The sequence below is a fragment of the Coturnix japonica genome, chromosome 1 (assembly GCF_001577835.2).
Source record: "Coturnix japonica isolate 7356 chromosome 1, Coturnix japonica 2.1, whole genome shotgun sequence".
Taxonomy (NCBI): domain Eukaryota; kingdom Metazoa; phylum Chordata; class Aves; order Galliformes; family Phasianidae; genus Coturnix; species Coturnix japonica.
In genome coordinates, this window is record NC_029516.1 from 64,734,950 (window position 1) to 64,750,346 (window position 15,397).

Sequence of the window (15,397 nt, forward strand, 5' to 3'; positions counted from 1 at the left end):
GGCTTTTGCTACTGAGCTTTTTTCCCTATTTTCTTGCAACATTATGTGCTTGTCTCTGTCATACACAGCTTGAATTATAACAAACTAAATTTGTAATTAAAAATGTAATGAAAAAAATACACAATTGCTTATTGCTTTATACTAAAGCTCCTTTTGATTGTGTTTTGTATGACTATGTTTGGATTTTATTTGGTTGGAAAATATTAATATTCTTCATCCTTAGTGACTTTCACAGCTCCTTGCGAGCAAATATAGAGCTAATGTAATTTATTACTGTTGTGATTACTGTTGTTTTTAAATTAGTTATTGCCTAAGAATGTAAAAGGGGCAAGATGTACTGGAAAAAAGTAATAACATTTATGAAAAGGGAAAAGATTTGAGGGCTTTTCTTCATGGGTATTTCCTCTCAGTTTAAAATCAATGTGAAACAAAGATTATTAGGTATCATAAGTCAAGGGGGGGATGGGTCTGACCTTGAGTCAACTCAGGAAAATATTTAGCAAGCCTCTGTGACTCCTATCTACATCTGTAAAAATATTCAGAGATATTCATCAAATTATTTAGTAATACATTCCAACTTTACTGCAAGGCAGTGTCAAACAGCATTCCAAGCTCAACAATGCTGGTTTTTCACCGGGGTTTCACAGCACAGAACCACCTGGTTCTTTTAAAATAGAATGTTTGACTTTCAGGTGTACTGAACCTAAAATACTGGTGTGTTAAATTGCCTTTTGGAAGGAGTGGCCTTGGTGAATGGTGTAAGGCAAAAGAGCTGGAAGTACGGCAGAGCTTCTCTTAACTACCTCAGACTTGAATTTTCAGGTGAGACTGTAGTCTCAGTCTTCCTTCTGCCTTCCTGTTCTCTCTGATCCTGTCCTCCTCTGTCCTTGTTTGTGATTATGAATACAAATGTCTACATAGTTTGTTAAGACTTCTGGGGGACACTGCAATGCAGTAATATAAGAAATCATAGAATCACAGAATTACCCAGGTTGGAAAAGACCTTGAAGATGATCAGATCCAACCGCAGTCTAACTAGTACCCTAACTCTAAAAACCCTACACTAAATCATATCCCTACCCATGGATACATCCATTGTTGGTAATTAAATGATGTCTTTTCTTCCTTTTCTTCCTGTGTTTTCTCATCACTCTAATACTTACCATTTTCAATAGTTGTGTCATCTGTGGTATCAATCGCACTAACTCCATTCATCTTCAAGGTTACCCCTCCCCCTTCTGTAACGACAGACGAGTAGATTGCTAACCTCTATTTTTGCCTTTAAAGCATTTCTGGGATTTTTAGAGGCGTGCAAGAATTGCTCAGCTCCATTTTAGGAGTGAAGTACAGGAGTGTCTCACACTTTGCATACATCCCTGATGTAAAATTGGAGCAGGCCTGTGGAACACAGGCACCTCTCCCACCTGACAGCTCTGCCTGCCTGCCTTTTGTTTAACGAGGAAACGTGTTGCAGTAGCAATGGTGGGACAGGGTGACAACGGGAGAGAGAGGAGAACTGTCTGAGAGATTGTTGAAGAAGGGTAACATTTGATATCTTATGCCTGATAAAGGATCTTCTGGTGAGGAGTGTTATTAGCAGCTTACTCATCCTGTGTGGGAACAACAAAGATCTGTGTGGATTTCAGGATGGGGAGAGATTCTGAATTACCTGAGTACATTTTGTTAAACTGTGAAACGAATGAGATCAGAATCCTGGTTATTTAGATTCTGTTTTTCTGTACCTGATATATCGTATTTACCACGTTGAGCCTCGGGGACGTATTTCTGTGGTTTCACGGATTTCAGACTATGAGACACAATTGCAATTTTTGACAACAGTTGCAAAAAAAAGAGTAACTTGAGTGTCTTAGTTCTAGATTTATGGTTGCTAGCTGAACTTCTCTTCATTATAACCATGTGCTTTGAATAAATAGATGCTTCAGAGTAGCAGTTGGCTTAGCTAACAAGGAACCACAGCAGTCAGCACTCGTACGTCAGCTTTCTTCCTATGAGTGTGTTTCTGAACTGACACAGATCGTTGATTTTAAAATAATTGCTGGGGAAAAAAAAGAAAGGAGAAAAAAAGAGAAAAAAAGAAGTGTAACAGTGACACAACTGTCTTGAAATTTGGCCTTTTCCAAGGTAGATGCATTAAGAATTATTTTACTTTTTGTTTTAGGTTTCAGAGATGGATTTATCAGAAAGGTCAACAATGTGAAGTGAACAAACATCCAGTTAACTTGTGTTGCAAAGGTTAATTATGAAACCGTTAGTGAAAATCTGGAAACACAATGGAAAGGCATTGCTGAAAATGGAGCATGAGAACATCACGTCTGAAAGCGTGAAATGATCTTTTAGAAACTGTTTTCTTCATTAATCATGCCCTTCATACTCAGTCTATTAATGAGGAATGAATAATATTCTTCTTAAGAGAAAACAATTTGCGCTGAATATGAGGACAAAGGAATTACCAGCGATGTTTTCTTTGTTAGCATTAGTTAAAAACCTTGGAAAAGGGGAAACATAACCCCCATTTTCAAGAAGGAAAAAAAAGAAGATCCAGGGAACTACAGGCCAGTTGGTCTCACCTCTGTGCCTGGCAAGATCATGAAGCAGATCTTCCTGAAGGCCCTACTAAGGCACATGGAAAATAAAGATGAGGTGACTGGTGGTAACCAACATGGCTTCACCAAGGGCAAGTCATGCCTGACAAACTTGGTGGCCTTTTATGATGGAGTTACAGCATCAGTGGATAAAGGAAGAGCAACTTGATGGGGCTTTGAGACTAGTGGGAGGTGTCCTTGCCTATAGCAGGGGACTGGAATTAGGTGATCTTAAAGGTCCCTTCCAACCCAAACTATTCTATGATTCTGTGATATAACTGATGTTTATGCTCCAGTATCCATAGCCTGCTGAATATTCTTTCCAGACCAATGAATCACCAGTTGACACTGTGCCTCCAGCCCCTTCTAGAGGCCCTAGTTCCAAGGGATTTTGGCTCCTATGTCATGCCATTTAGCTAGGCAGTCTCCAAGTCTTTTTCCTCTGATGGCTCGGCTGCAGCTGTCTGGGCTGCCTGAGGAGATTTACTCTTTTCTTTTTTTTTTTTTTTTTTTTAATGGGACTGTGAAATCCTCTAGATTCCATATTTCCAATGGAATACATTCTACAATTCTAACTCCTTCCACTTTAATTGCCTCCATAATTGTGATAGGACATGATTAGGCTATCTGTCAATACTTTTAAATTGAACTCCTGCTCTAATCTGGTCTTTAAACATTTGCCTTCTCAAGACTCTAATGGGTCCAGATCAGATTACTTTAGAGGTTGGTCTCCAAGGTTGAGGTCATAGGTGGACCTCTGACCTCTCCAACACCATTTAGACATTATGCCTGGCCCATCAGTGCCCTGTCTCCCTCAGATCTGCCACTAATTGGGTGGTCTGAATACAATGAAAAGAACTAACCATAGAGCTAGACATGTTTAATGATGTTTCCGTAGTCCACTGCAGAGTTGTGTTTTTTTTGACTTTTTTATTTAGAATAAGATATTTACTGACTGAGAACAATCTTTTGCCAATTTACCCTGTTTTGCTCATGTGGTGTAATGAAGTTGATAGGACATTCCTGAAAAACACTTTAAGTCTGCTCTCCTCTCCATCCTTCACACCAATAAAAGCACTGCCATGCCTAATACATTAATACAAAGGAATTAAACTTACTCGTGGATTATGCTCAGAGTAAACTTTATTTAACAGAATGCGGCTACAATGGAACTATTTGATAAACCTTTGTCTACAGCTGGGTGGATACATTTATGTCATTGCAGCGCTCTTCTACACTCTATCTACTGTTTGCAGAGGTCATTTCTTCCTTAAACTCAACCGTTGTGTGCAACAAGCACTGTATTAGCAACACATCACAAGGCCCAAGTAAATAACAGCCACAGGGAAAATGCATAGGGAATTTCTTCCTGGGTACATCAAACCTTTGGAGAGATGAGATGAGCTTTTGTGAAGTTAACTATTTCATAATACTACAGTGGATAACTGATGTATTACAGCCATTGCAAAAGTCAAGATAAAGCCCCAGCCATATTCCAGTATCTTGTTATTTTTTTCCAAAAGAAGTAAATGATCTCACCTGAATGTAAAAAGAGGCAGCTGCAACATGAAAAAAAAAAAGAAACTGTAAAGGTCTTGAGATCAGTCCAGTGTTAGCATGCACTGGAGTTACTACTAAACATGCCTCTTCTCATAACAGAACACAAATCTCATGCTCCATAATAGTGTGCTTATCACTCATCTTAAGGCAGCAGAACAAACAATCAAAAACTTGAAGAAAATGCTTTTCTTCTTTTTCAAAAGGTAAAAAATATCTATTAGCCACTAATGGCCACATTCAAACTCAGATCTTTAACAGTCAGTTGTGATCAGAGTTCTACCTGCTGCCTGGCCCTGAATCCATCCATGTTTTATTCTAAAGGACTGCGTTTGTGATTCTCTGTTTCTTCTTCATCCTCTGGATACTGGGTAAGATCCAAAGTCAGTACTCGACTGAACATATAGTCATCACGCTGAAAAGGGGAAGGATCATACAATTTAAAACATCTGAAATAAGCATTTTGTAAGTGACTGTGATACAGTAACAAGCTTGAGTTACCAAAGTGATCTTTTCATCAAGACAATATATGTAGTTATTTCTAAACACAAAGTACTTCAGATCCAACAATAGTATTTCATACATGTTTCAATGTATTAATTAAGATGTAAATCAGTACTGCAACAGAATCCGCTTGCATTATTTAACATAAATATAAGAAAGAACTGTTACCTCTGGACACACTCCAATCAATGCGTCTGCTTTGGAATAAAACTCTTCCTTTAGAGAAATAACTACCATTTGAAACTGTTTGTGCGCCTGTTCCCTAATGAAAATTGATACCTTTGGAATGAAGACAAATAAGTTAGTTCTGGTAGACTTAGACTGTGCTGTAATTACTATAATTAAGCATTGATGAAGAGATGATAACTGAACTACATCACATCCAGCAATTCATTTGTGAACTAAGTATCTGAAGACATAAATTGCACTGTCCTATGGAAATGCCTCAGATTTGCTGCTTTTTGAAAATGTATAAGAAAACTATCATTCGCTCTGATGGATAAAGCTACAGAAGAACATGACAGAAACTACTTTTCATTGGCACTAAAGCAATTATTGAAGGGAGGTGGAAATTCCTGAGTATGAAAAAAAAAATGCCAAAGTGCACTTGTATTTTATTGCACTGTATTCCATGCTACTCTACTGTACTCTATTCTACTCTCATCTTCTTGCCATCCTCCTGCAAAAGCTACCATTACGTGTGGATTAAAAGGACAAGGTAAGAGAGACCAACTTACTTTATCAATGTTTGTGTTATCCAGGGCAGCATCTATCTCATCTAAAATAAAAAATGGCGCAGGCCGAAAACTGTAGAAGAAAATACAGTATTTTGCATTTAGATGCAAAAATATTGATAAGTGTTGTAATTACTTTGAGTCATATTGCCAAAAAATTATTCTGATAGAGAGTAATGACAGGTAAAGAATGATTTTCGTAAGTATTAGGATAGCGTACTAGCAGACACTTTAACATGTGTAAGTATGCATTCTTCCTATCACTTCTATCCTATCTTCCTATCACTTACGCAGCCTTACTTTATAATACCAAAATACCAACTTACTTTATAATACCAAAATATGTTACCTGTGTACAGCAAATATAAGAGCCAAAGCAGCCACAGTTTTTTCTCCTCCTGACAAACTGTCCATTGGCATAAAACGCTTTCCAGGTGCCACACAATTAAAGCCTATGCCTTCCAGATAAGGCTCCTCAGGATTCTCAGGACTAAGGAACGCCTGGAAATGCATAATTTCAATAAATAATGACATTAATAAAACTGTTTGATGTGTATTTTTTTAGACTTAAATACTGACTGAGATACGTTTGAAGCTGATAAATCACCTTCACTCGTAGGATGAAACTTTTCAGCCATTTTGAAGATTAACACTATTAAACTTCCCAGTGAATATCCCTCCTGATGAATGACAAAGGAGGCTAATGAACAAAACCATTTTGATTTTGGCTCCACATATTCTTTATTTGCAAACTTTCAACCATAAAACAGACTGGATTTTATCAAACTTTTACAATAATTACTTTTCATAATGACTGGATACAGGTAAAATAACACTTTCAACTAGAAAGTCATTTAAAATGGCTCCTGTAAGATCACAGATGTAATGAAAGAAAAAAAACCAAAATGCTACTTTTGAACTGATTTAAAGCAACTTCTGTGACAAACAGTCATGAAGATAAGATACAGTCTTTCCTTTGGTGTTTTTTTGTTTTGTTTGGTTTTGGTTTTGGGGTTTTTTTTGGAAGTAATGCACATTTTCCTCCTTTTCTCCACTGAGAAAATGCCCTTCATTGCCATTCAGGCTGTATACGTGTCAAGTATCTTGCAAAGTAACTTCCAGTTCTATTTCACTGCAAATACCTCAGATGGAATTTTTTCACAAGTATAGACACTTAGCAAATCACTGCGAGCAAAAACAATCTTGTAGCTCCTTGTATACTGCTCATACATTCCTTGGTCATCATTATGAAAGGAATGGCATTTCTTTACAGAAAAATAATGCAAGAGAATTGGTGGAGAAGTGAGCAGCGAACCTGTGTTTCTTAGGCAGCAGTTTCTTTAGAAGTAAAACAAACACAGGAGGTCAGGAAGAAAACACTCCACTGCTTATTTCTGGCATTACATCTGAAAAATACTGGTAGCTGTAGTGATGCAAAGTCAAGACCTGACTACTGTTTAGTCTAGGATAGCAGGTATGGACCCAGTAGCTGTGAAGAAAGAGATGCTTTATTATATAATCCAGCCTAGGAGCAGAAAGGGTATATTTAAAGATACCTGAAGTGTTCACTGAATAACTGACTGAAGGACAACACAAAATCTGAAGTTTAAGGAAGTCAGGGCCTTAAGTGTGAACTCTAAACATTCAACCACCTACTAAATCTGATGTGACTACAGCATTTGGGAGTTTCCTCTTTACTTTCATCACTAACACTGAAACTCTAATAAAGATTAGAATAGTTGTGACATAGCTTTTTAAACACATCATTTATTCTTCCTCTTACTATAAAACTGTGAACTCATTATTATTTGTGCGCATTTCTTCCTCAGAACTGAAACCGTTCAACAGAAACTAAAAATACTAATAAGTATTTATTTATAAGTAATAAGCATGGAGGCATTTTAAGCCAAGTACCTGAGCACTATTGTTTCTGCAAAGTTTCTTGTAGACCTGATCAATAACTACGGATGCATGCTCAAAGCACTGGCTGAAAAGTTCGTATCTCCTTTTTTTCACCTCTTCAAATTCTTGCTTGGATATTCTGGCCTCCTTTCTGCTGCTCTCAAAAGCTATGGAAAAAAAAAATAATCTAAAATTATTCCATAATAAGTCTATAAGAAAATATACAGGAGAAATAAGCGTACTGTGTCCCACAACAAGCATCAAGGAAAATACTACAGAAAACGATTCTAAGACAGCACACCAACATAATGATTTTCCTCACAGATTTTAATTGGTGGCCTCCAAAATGAGAAAGTTACATATATTCAGTATGGTCTACGCCACACTGCATAGTAACTGAATAGCAACACTGAAGCAACAAAGTTTTTCTTTCTAATCATTTCTCAAGACAGCGTGGCCTTACGCAGCACAAGCATTTTCTGGTTACAGATTCAGAACTCCTTCAATTTGGTAGTATTTCAGAGCATTGCAGGCATTGAACAAGCTTTTAATTAAGAAAAAAGAATTTTACAATTAAGGTCAGTCATTTTAAGAAAATATTTCACAATGCCATTTGGCCAAGAAATTACTTGTAACCACTTCTGCAAAGTGATTCTTTGCTAACCATTTAAAATGTGTTTCAATAAAATACTGCTGAGTATATGTTAATAAACTATTTACATATAGTTAAAAAACAACTGAGGATAAACACTTGAACACGAGAAATACCTTAATAACTGAAAGTAGCAAAAACAACAGGACCAACCCCATAAAAGGGAATTTTAATTAGGGCAAGAACTTTCAAGGCCATTAAACAAATAATAAGGAAGACTCAGTGTTACCTTCCGTTGATTCTTGGAACTTGTTCCGAGCTACCTGTAATTTCTCTACTGCTCTCAGGTTTGGTACAGCTGTCTTCATTAAAATACTCTCTTTAGATTTTATTTCCTGCTCAATTTGGTCCAGATGAGCCTCTATCTCCTTATCAGACTCCAGATCCTAAAGAATTAAACAACAACAAAAGAGAAAATAAAACAATCTCAGATAGTAAAATTTGCTTTTATGCCAAGACACTTCAATGTATACAACAAGCAGTCGTGGTTTCCGGATAAGCACTCAATTTATCTAATAGTTCTATCTAGAAACAAAACTGAAAAGAACCCAACACCTAATACCCCATATGCAGGGTCTTAGTTCATAGAATCAATCTACTAGGTCCTAAGCACTGTTTTACAAGTCCTTTGACAATAAAAAAAGTCTCTTCAGCCCAGATATCCATCAAAGTTACAACACAGGAGGCAGCTCCGCTGTTTCCATTCCTTCATTTGCAAAGAAAACATTTCATTGTGGTTTACTGAAGAGTTTTTGGGACAGGTTCAAATTCCTCCTGGCTCTGTGCCTAACATCAATAATTCATTTTAGCTATGATGGTTAGAAAGAAATATTTACACCCATGCAAATATACTAAGAAAACATGACTCTCATGGAATCACAGAGTTCCAAGACTCAGTTTCTGAAAATACAATGGGAAAGAAAATGATAGAGTTTCCTCTCACCACTTCCAGTAGACAATCCCTATTTTCTGTATTTTCACGCTCTTCTTATGGTTTAGGTAAACTTTCAGATACATGTAACAGAAAAGATATCTTACCTATCTAAAAACTTCATACGCTTGTGTCACATACAATTGCAAAACCAAAACAAACACATACAAACATTTCAGCTTACCAGTGTTTTTCAAATGTTCCATTTGTAGGCTAGGGTGAGGAATAAATAAATATTTTCAAGAAATGAAATATTTTATATAAGAATAAACTCAACGTGTGTTTATTTAAAATGAGATTACCTTCAGATCTTTAGGTAGGCTACTGTAGTCTATTTGAATTGCCTCTTCCCTTTCATAGATACCTGTAGTCTGAGTGTCTTCTGTTTCAGTTCCTAGCTATAGACAAAATGGACATTCCAGATGTGAGAAAAAGTGTCTAAATCATTTAAACAATACACTGAAAGGATGGAAAAAGAAGAGACAGTGATAACAGGTTATGAGGTAAACATTTTCCTTTGCTTGACCCCTGTCCAAAATTGAGCTAGCAGTTAAGATGCTAAGATTCTAAGAAAATAAACGCACATTTTATATGAAGATAGAAGACCCACCAATTTCAGGTTAATGCTAGTATGAAAGAAGCAGTACTTTATCTGAAACATATTTATAGAATAATGTGCATACTGGAAGTATACCATTCTCTCCTGATGGAAAATAATTTACTTTTCTGTGGTAATTCATTCTTCTTTCAAGGAAAGGCTCTTTAGTGTGCAAGTCAAGGTGCATCTTTTATTCAACTGGCTTGAGGAAAATGAGTAGCTTCGGTTCTGTTTTTCATAAGCAGAGTATCTTCTGGACACTGTAAGTCTGGATTTCAAACAGCTACTTTTCTTTAAATGAAATGCATACCATGCTGCATGTCATATCACTCCTTTTCCTACCAAGCTTCTCGGAACCAAATATTTCTGTATTTTCAGTACTATTACGTAGGAATCAAATTTTTTATTCCTGTTGCCAACTTCCTTGATTTTTTCTTCTTTATTCATAAACCGATAGCCAAGCTTGCCTACAAACACACACCTATTTAGACCTGTCCTCTAATGAAAGCACTTTTCTAAGGAGTGGGTTCAACAAGATTCCTTCCAACCTTATAGGCACAAATCCATCAAAAGAAATAACTTCTTTCACAACAGGGGATAAAGAATAATTTCCCCACACAAAAGATACTGTTGCTGAAAGAGGGAAAACTGAGAAAAATAGTAATGTTCAATACCCTGGTATCAGGAATATTTCTGTTTTAGCCTTTTTCTGTTTCTGTGAATATACTGAAGTCAAAAGGATTTTAGACCAAATTATATAATGCGTGGGTAATTAACCAAATATTATCACAACCCACACACATGCCATATTTGCTTATGATTGACTTGATCCCCCTGTTATACATATGTATCTAGAATACTCCTTCATGCCATTTTGAACCACAATGATTTTACATGTTGAGCAGGAATATATCACAAGCACATGCAAAAACTCTTGCAAACAACATCTCTGTCTTCAAAAATAAACTAAGTCCTTCTTTTAAATGGATGAGGCTTGATCACACAAAACCAATTAATTTATCATTATTATTTAAGTCAACCAGCCCTGTAAAGAAAATAATACAATTAAATTTAAGGCTAAGTAACATCTCCTCCACGACATCTATTTTTACTTATAGAAAGTACCTCTACTTCACTGATGTCATCCAACGATCCAAACAGGAGATTTATTTTCAAGTCCTGCACCTTGCATTCTAGAAGCATATTATGTCTTCTTAATCTTTTATCTTCTAGAGAAGCTTCTATAGCTGCAGCTTCCTTCTGCAACTTTGCAGCTTCCCTGCATACACAAAAGGCACAAAACCACTGAAGAACAGAAGCATCGCTGCCAATGATATCTATAGTCATACATCACAAAAACCTGTTACCTTCGTAATCCTCATTAAAATATAATGAAAACAGCGCTAACTTTTTTCACTCCCTTCATTCCCTGTAATCACTGAAATGGACATGGGAACCATGCATTATTCTAGCATGCAAACTAAAGCTCTGTTGTTATGGACTAACTCTACACTCTACTATAATGCAAGTGTTAATAGCAAGGATGTAATCCCAACATATTCCAAGTTCACACTATAGCATCCTTTCCAACTATAACAATTAATAACCAAGTTCTGTTCTGCTCAGCTTAGCATATAAGGAGATTTGATGCCTTTCAAGCTGTAATCAAGAATATTTTATCATTACTCCAATTGCAACAAATCCTTTTGATGGCATTAAGTTATTTAATGAGGCAGAGACAAAACTGTCTTGTGCTGCTGATCTTAAGCACCATAAAACTCATTACTAGGCATGAAAATTAAGGGCTCATTTTAAATTCTAAACATTTGTGCTAACATATAATTTTTTTTTTTTTCCCAAACATCACAAAAACTCCTGAACAAGATACAGTATTAAATGGAACTGCAAACCATCACTACAGCAGTTGATTTAAAAGAAGGGAAAAGACAAGACAGTGACCCTAAATTAATGTTAGTGTAAGATGTCCAACATTTGAAGGAATCAGGAAAAAAAAACACTCACTAAATAAACTTAGATGAAAATATGAAACAACTAGCAAGTAGCGTATGCAGCAAAACACTTCCAGAAGCATTCAACGTCTTTTAACATGCCCCCCTCAAATCAAGCTGTAAACTACCATGTACTTATCAGAAATTAATACCTATTTATAAGAAATCACAAGAAGAACTAAACAGATAAGCTATATAGAACAGTGAATATTGTTACAGAATGGTCTCATAAAATATTCTCATTCAATTTACTTCTGGGAACCAAGTATCAAGTTAGAAGGTCTTTTTAACTAATGCATAGTGTACCAGCATGTTACCATGTCTGTACTGATTTTTCATAAGACAACAGAACGTAAGAAATTCAAACATCACTAGAACTCTTTTAAAGAATATTACATGCATCATTTTTCCCAAGTGTACAATAATTACCTATTAAGAGTTAAAAACGTTCTTCTCAACTCCTCTGTTTCACTTTGGACTTTTATAATCTCAGATTTCTGAGCACTTAATCTATCCTTAAGATGCTGCTCTTCCTCCTCAGTTTCCTTCACCCTTTTTAGATGCTTTTCTTCATCCTGCATAGAAATATCAATACATTTTTTTTTTAAGAAAGATTTTAACATTTTAATAAAAGACCTTTAACATACAAACAGCTACATAGAGAGCTGAATTTTAAACCTGTTATAATACTTTCAAATGTGCTTCAGCATAAAGTCTGAAGAGTACTTTGAAAAATGCCCATATTAAATGTTAGAAGATCCAGTTGTTTTTTATATATAGGCATGGCCAGCTCCAGATTTGTGCCTGCACCAGATATCTAACACCATCAAACATGGCAGGAATCCTAGAACTCCTACAGTCTATAGCCTACTCTCTTTTCCTCAGTTATTCCAGCAGCCTCCCAAAATTGTACCCATCTGCTGTACTTGTACGAAATATTTAACATCATCTCACATAACCTGAAATCATGTAAATGAAATCATCACAACAAATCTCTGCAAAGAACAAAACACAAGTGGAAGGACATCATATGAGTTTACCCGTGTAAATCATACCACTGCTAAATTGCTAAAACTGAGGTGCAAAAATATAGTAAACCTACACTAAAACACTAGAATTACTCTACAGAATTAACTATGTGCGACCGAATGCACTCCTTCCTTTCAGCCTCAGATATTTTCTATATACACATATATATATTAGTTACCTTCTGTAGTCCAGTAATCGCAGATTCATCTTTATGAATAGTATCCCTTAGCTTGTTGACTGTATCTGTTATTTTCTGTAGATGTTCACGATTATATTCCATCTGAACACTTAGTCGCGTCTTCTGATTTTCAAACTCCAATCTAGTCAAAGAACGGTATTTCAAGCCAACACTTAAAGAAGGCTAGTAACCATGACCTGATGAAAGGTCTATCAGAAAATCTATCAGAAGATAGATTTTCAACTATTTCTATCTCTCTAGGCATATTTTTTTTTTACTAGATCACAGGTATTTAAATATATTTTCATCACTAATTTTACTAAGCCAAATCCCATGGATACACTGGAACTTAAAAATACTGTAGAAATTCTTCAACACATTTGTTATAAAAGACACATCAAGTGTTCAAATTCAAAACCAAATCTAACGCTACGGGTTCCAGTATCTCAGTATAAGGGATATATCTGTAAGGGATTAAAATATGAGCTGAACACAAGATGTGTATTTATCCAATGACCGCACTTCCAGCTCAGCCTTAGGAGTAAAGCCTTATCAGCAGACATATACAGTTATATGAATATTACAGGGAACCTAACTCAGCTGGGAGGTAGCAATTAACCAGATATTTTTAGGCCACTGTCAACCATGTTCACCATCTCTTAATTAAGACCCGTATTTGTTTCTAGGGGTACAATAGTAGAAAATTCATGACATTCCGCTATAAGAAAAGAGCGAAGTAAAACTAAGAGTTTTACTGTTTATATCTGATTGTTTATATCAAGACTGTTGATATCAACTGTTTATATCAAGATTTCCTCTCAGGTGTTACTTTCTGACTCTCAGCTTTGACCTAGATAACATTCCATCTGTTTTTCAGGCAATAATGCTGCCAACATCAGCTTCAGGCTCTTTAGACCAAGGTATCATATAAAAACCTGAACTGGACGGGACCTGTAAGGGTCTCTGAGCCCAACTCCTGGCTATACAAAGGAACACCCAAAATTCAAATCCTAGATCTGAGGGCACTGACAGTAAGAAGGTCCTCTAGCATAGTTACAAGATCAGTGATAGAGAGTTAAGGTACATCAAAAAGTTTCCTTTTCTATAAAATGCACTATCATCTGCCTGAAAATACCCATGCAACAAGCAGACTATTCATTTTAATGCTCTTATTCCTTTAAGACACACATCTGTGGTATTGTTAAATACACCTGTCTGAGTGAAATACCAGCTGAAGGTTGTCTGCGAGAAAATTAAGATACCATTTTCCTTAGTAGTACATTTCTGTACCAAATCAGTGCATCTTACAATCAGTCCTCCTCTAAGATTTATGACCACGAGGAAACCTTCATATCATCCTGAACTGCCACTTCTCATGTGGATTTAAGAAAACTGTTATTTACTTTATTTTTCTACAACAGTATAACCAAAATACTACATTTTATCTTCACGTTTGTTGCAAAATGTCACTGGCTGTACTGCTTAGAAAGTCCAAAATACGGCTGTGCAACTGATAACTCATTATTGCAATGGTAATGTAACACTTTCCATCTTTTTGTTTGTTTGTTTTAATGGTATGACAGAGCTACTCATCTACTGGTGTGCCTAATCTCATGCCTACACTGTTTTCACATTGTAATTACAAACACCACCTTCTCTTTTCAATCTCTTCTAGCTTTCTCATGTGCTCTTGTTCATACACACGTATATTTTCAATCCCAATTTCTTCACAGAATTCCCGGAAAACAGCATCTTCAGCCTTTGAATAAATGGAAAGGGAGAAAATAAAGATTAATACTATTTTGCAAATCACAGAAGTAAAACGCTTAGATGATAATCTCGTGTTACAGGCTGGGCTTTCAAAGGAAACAAGCTCATCAAGGAGAGAGAATCTGTACTTGACATTTTCAAAGAAGAGCTTCAGCACAAACGCCAACTTTGTATACATTGTTTTGACTCGTCTGTAGGCTTGTTAAGCGTGATATCAAATTCTATAGCCAGTCAAGTCATACTATTCATAGGAAACTGATGGCCAGCCTTTTTTGTTTTGTTGTTTCTTGTTCCCCCTCTCTACAAGCAAAATTACCTGGATGTGGAATTCTTACGGCCAAAACACTAACAAATTTCTCAGTGCCTGCAGATGACTCACATCTGTACTCCCCCATGTCTGTACCACAAGCAAGAAAGACAACACACAGTACTTTTGGTTTCTCTTCACATACAAAATTTCACCCATAGATTAATTCAAGAAAGTTCCTTGCTTCTGACCCTCTCATGAGTCTGAATTACCATACACCTCAAATAACTGCAGACTGTGGTGACAAATAGTCTATGGATCTACGTTTACCTAAGTATCTAGGGGCAGGGCTTTGAATTCCCCTGTTAAAACTGCAGCATCACTCTTCAGCAGTCTCTACCAGAATCCCTAGTGTTTGACAAAAGTAATGAGAAAGGTGGTTTCCTTTTTTTTCCCTCATAAGGGACAGAGTTGCCAGAATTCTAATAGAACACAATGTGAAACTGCTTTTGTTGTCAGATTAGGCACCTCACTGAATACCTTCAGTCTCTTCACAGTAACATATGAATTTGTCAGCTGTCTGTATGAACTGTTCTGGGGACTGACTAAAGGGAATGATAGGGAACTGGGTTATAAGGTGGCAGAACAGTCTACAGAAAGGACAGTCTGGAAATGTAACCTGC

General features: G+C 36.3%; 1 protein-coding gene across 3 annotated transcripts in view; it reads right to left on the reverse strand.

The window, feature by feature from the left end:
* Positions 1-3,728: 3,728 nt before the first annotated feature.
* Positions 3,729-15,397, reverse strand: part of SMC1B (structural maintenance of chromosomes 1B) — a 29,669-nt gene continuing 18,000 nt past the window's right edge. The window contains exons 15-26 of one of the 3 annotated variants that reach the window (XM_032446514.1): positions 14,350-14,456; positions 12,698-12,839; positions 11,920-12,065; positions 10,607-10,760; positions 9,186-9,281; positions 8,182-8,338; positions 7,313-7,467; positions 5,748-5,899; positions 5,402-5,471; positions 4,833-4,943; positions 4,444-4,575; positions 3,729-3,987 (exon numbers count right to left, since the gene is read on the reverse strand). In XM_032446514.1, the coding sequence (XP_032302405.1) occupies positions 4,474-4,575; positions 4,833-4,943; positions 5,402-5,471; positions 5,748-5,899; positions 7,313-7,467; positions 8,182-8,338; positions 9,186-9,281; positions 10,607-10,760; positions 11,920-12,065; positions 12,698-12,839; positions 14,350-14,456 (1,392 nt within the window). In that variant the 3' untranslated portion in view covers positions 3,729-3,987; positions 4,444-4,473. Of the gene's footprint in view, positions 4,576-4,832; positions 4,944-5,401; positions 5,472-5,747; positions 5,900-7,312; positions 7,468-8,181; positions 8,339-9,185; positions 9,282-10,606; positions 10,761-11,919; positions 12,066-12,697; positions 12,840-14,349; positions 14,457-15,397 lie in introns of all 3 variants that reach the window. The other 2 variants (XM_015870480.2, XM_015870471.2) reach the window with 2 other exon arrangements.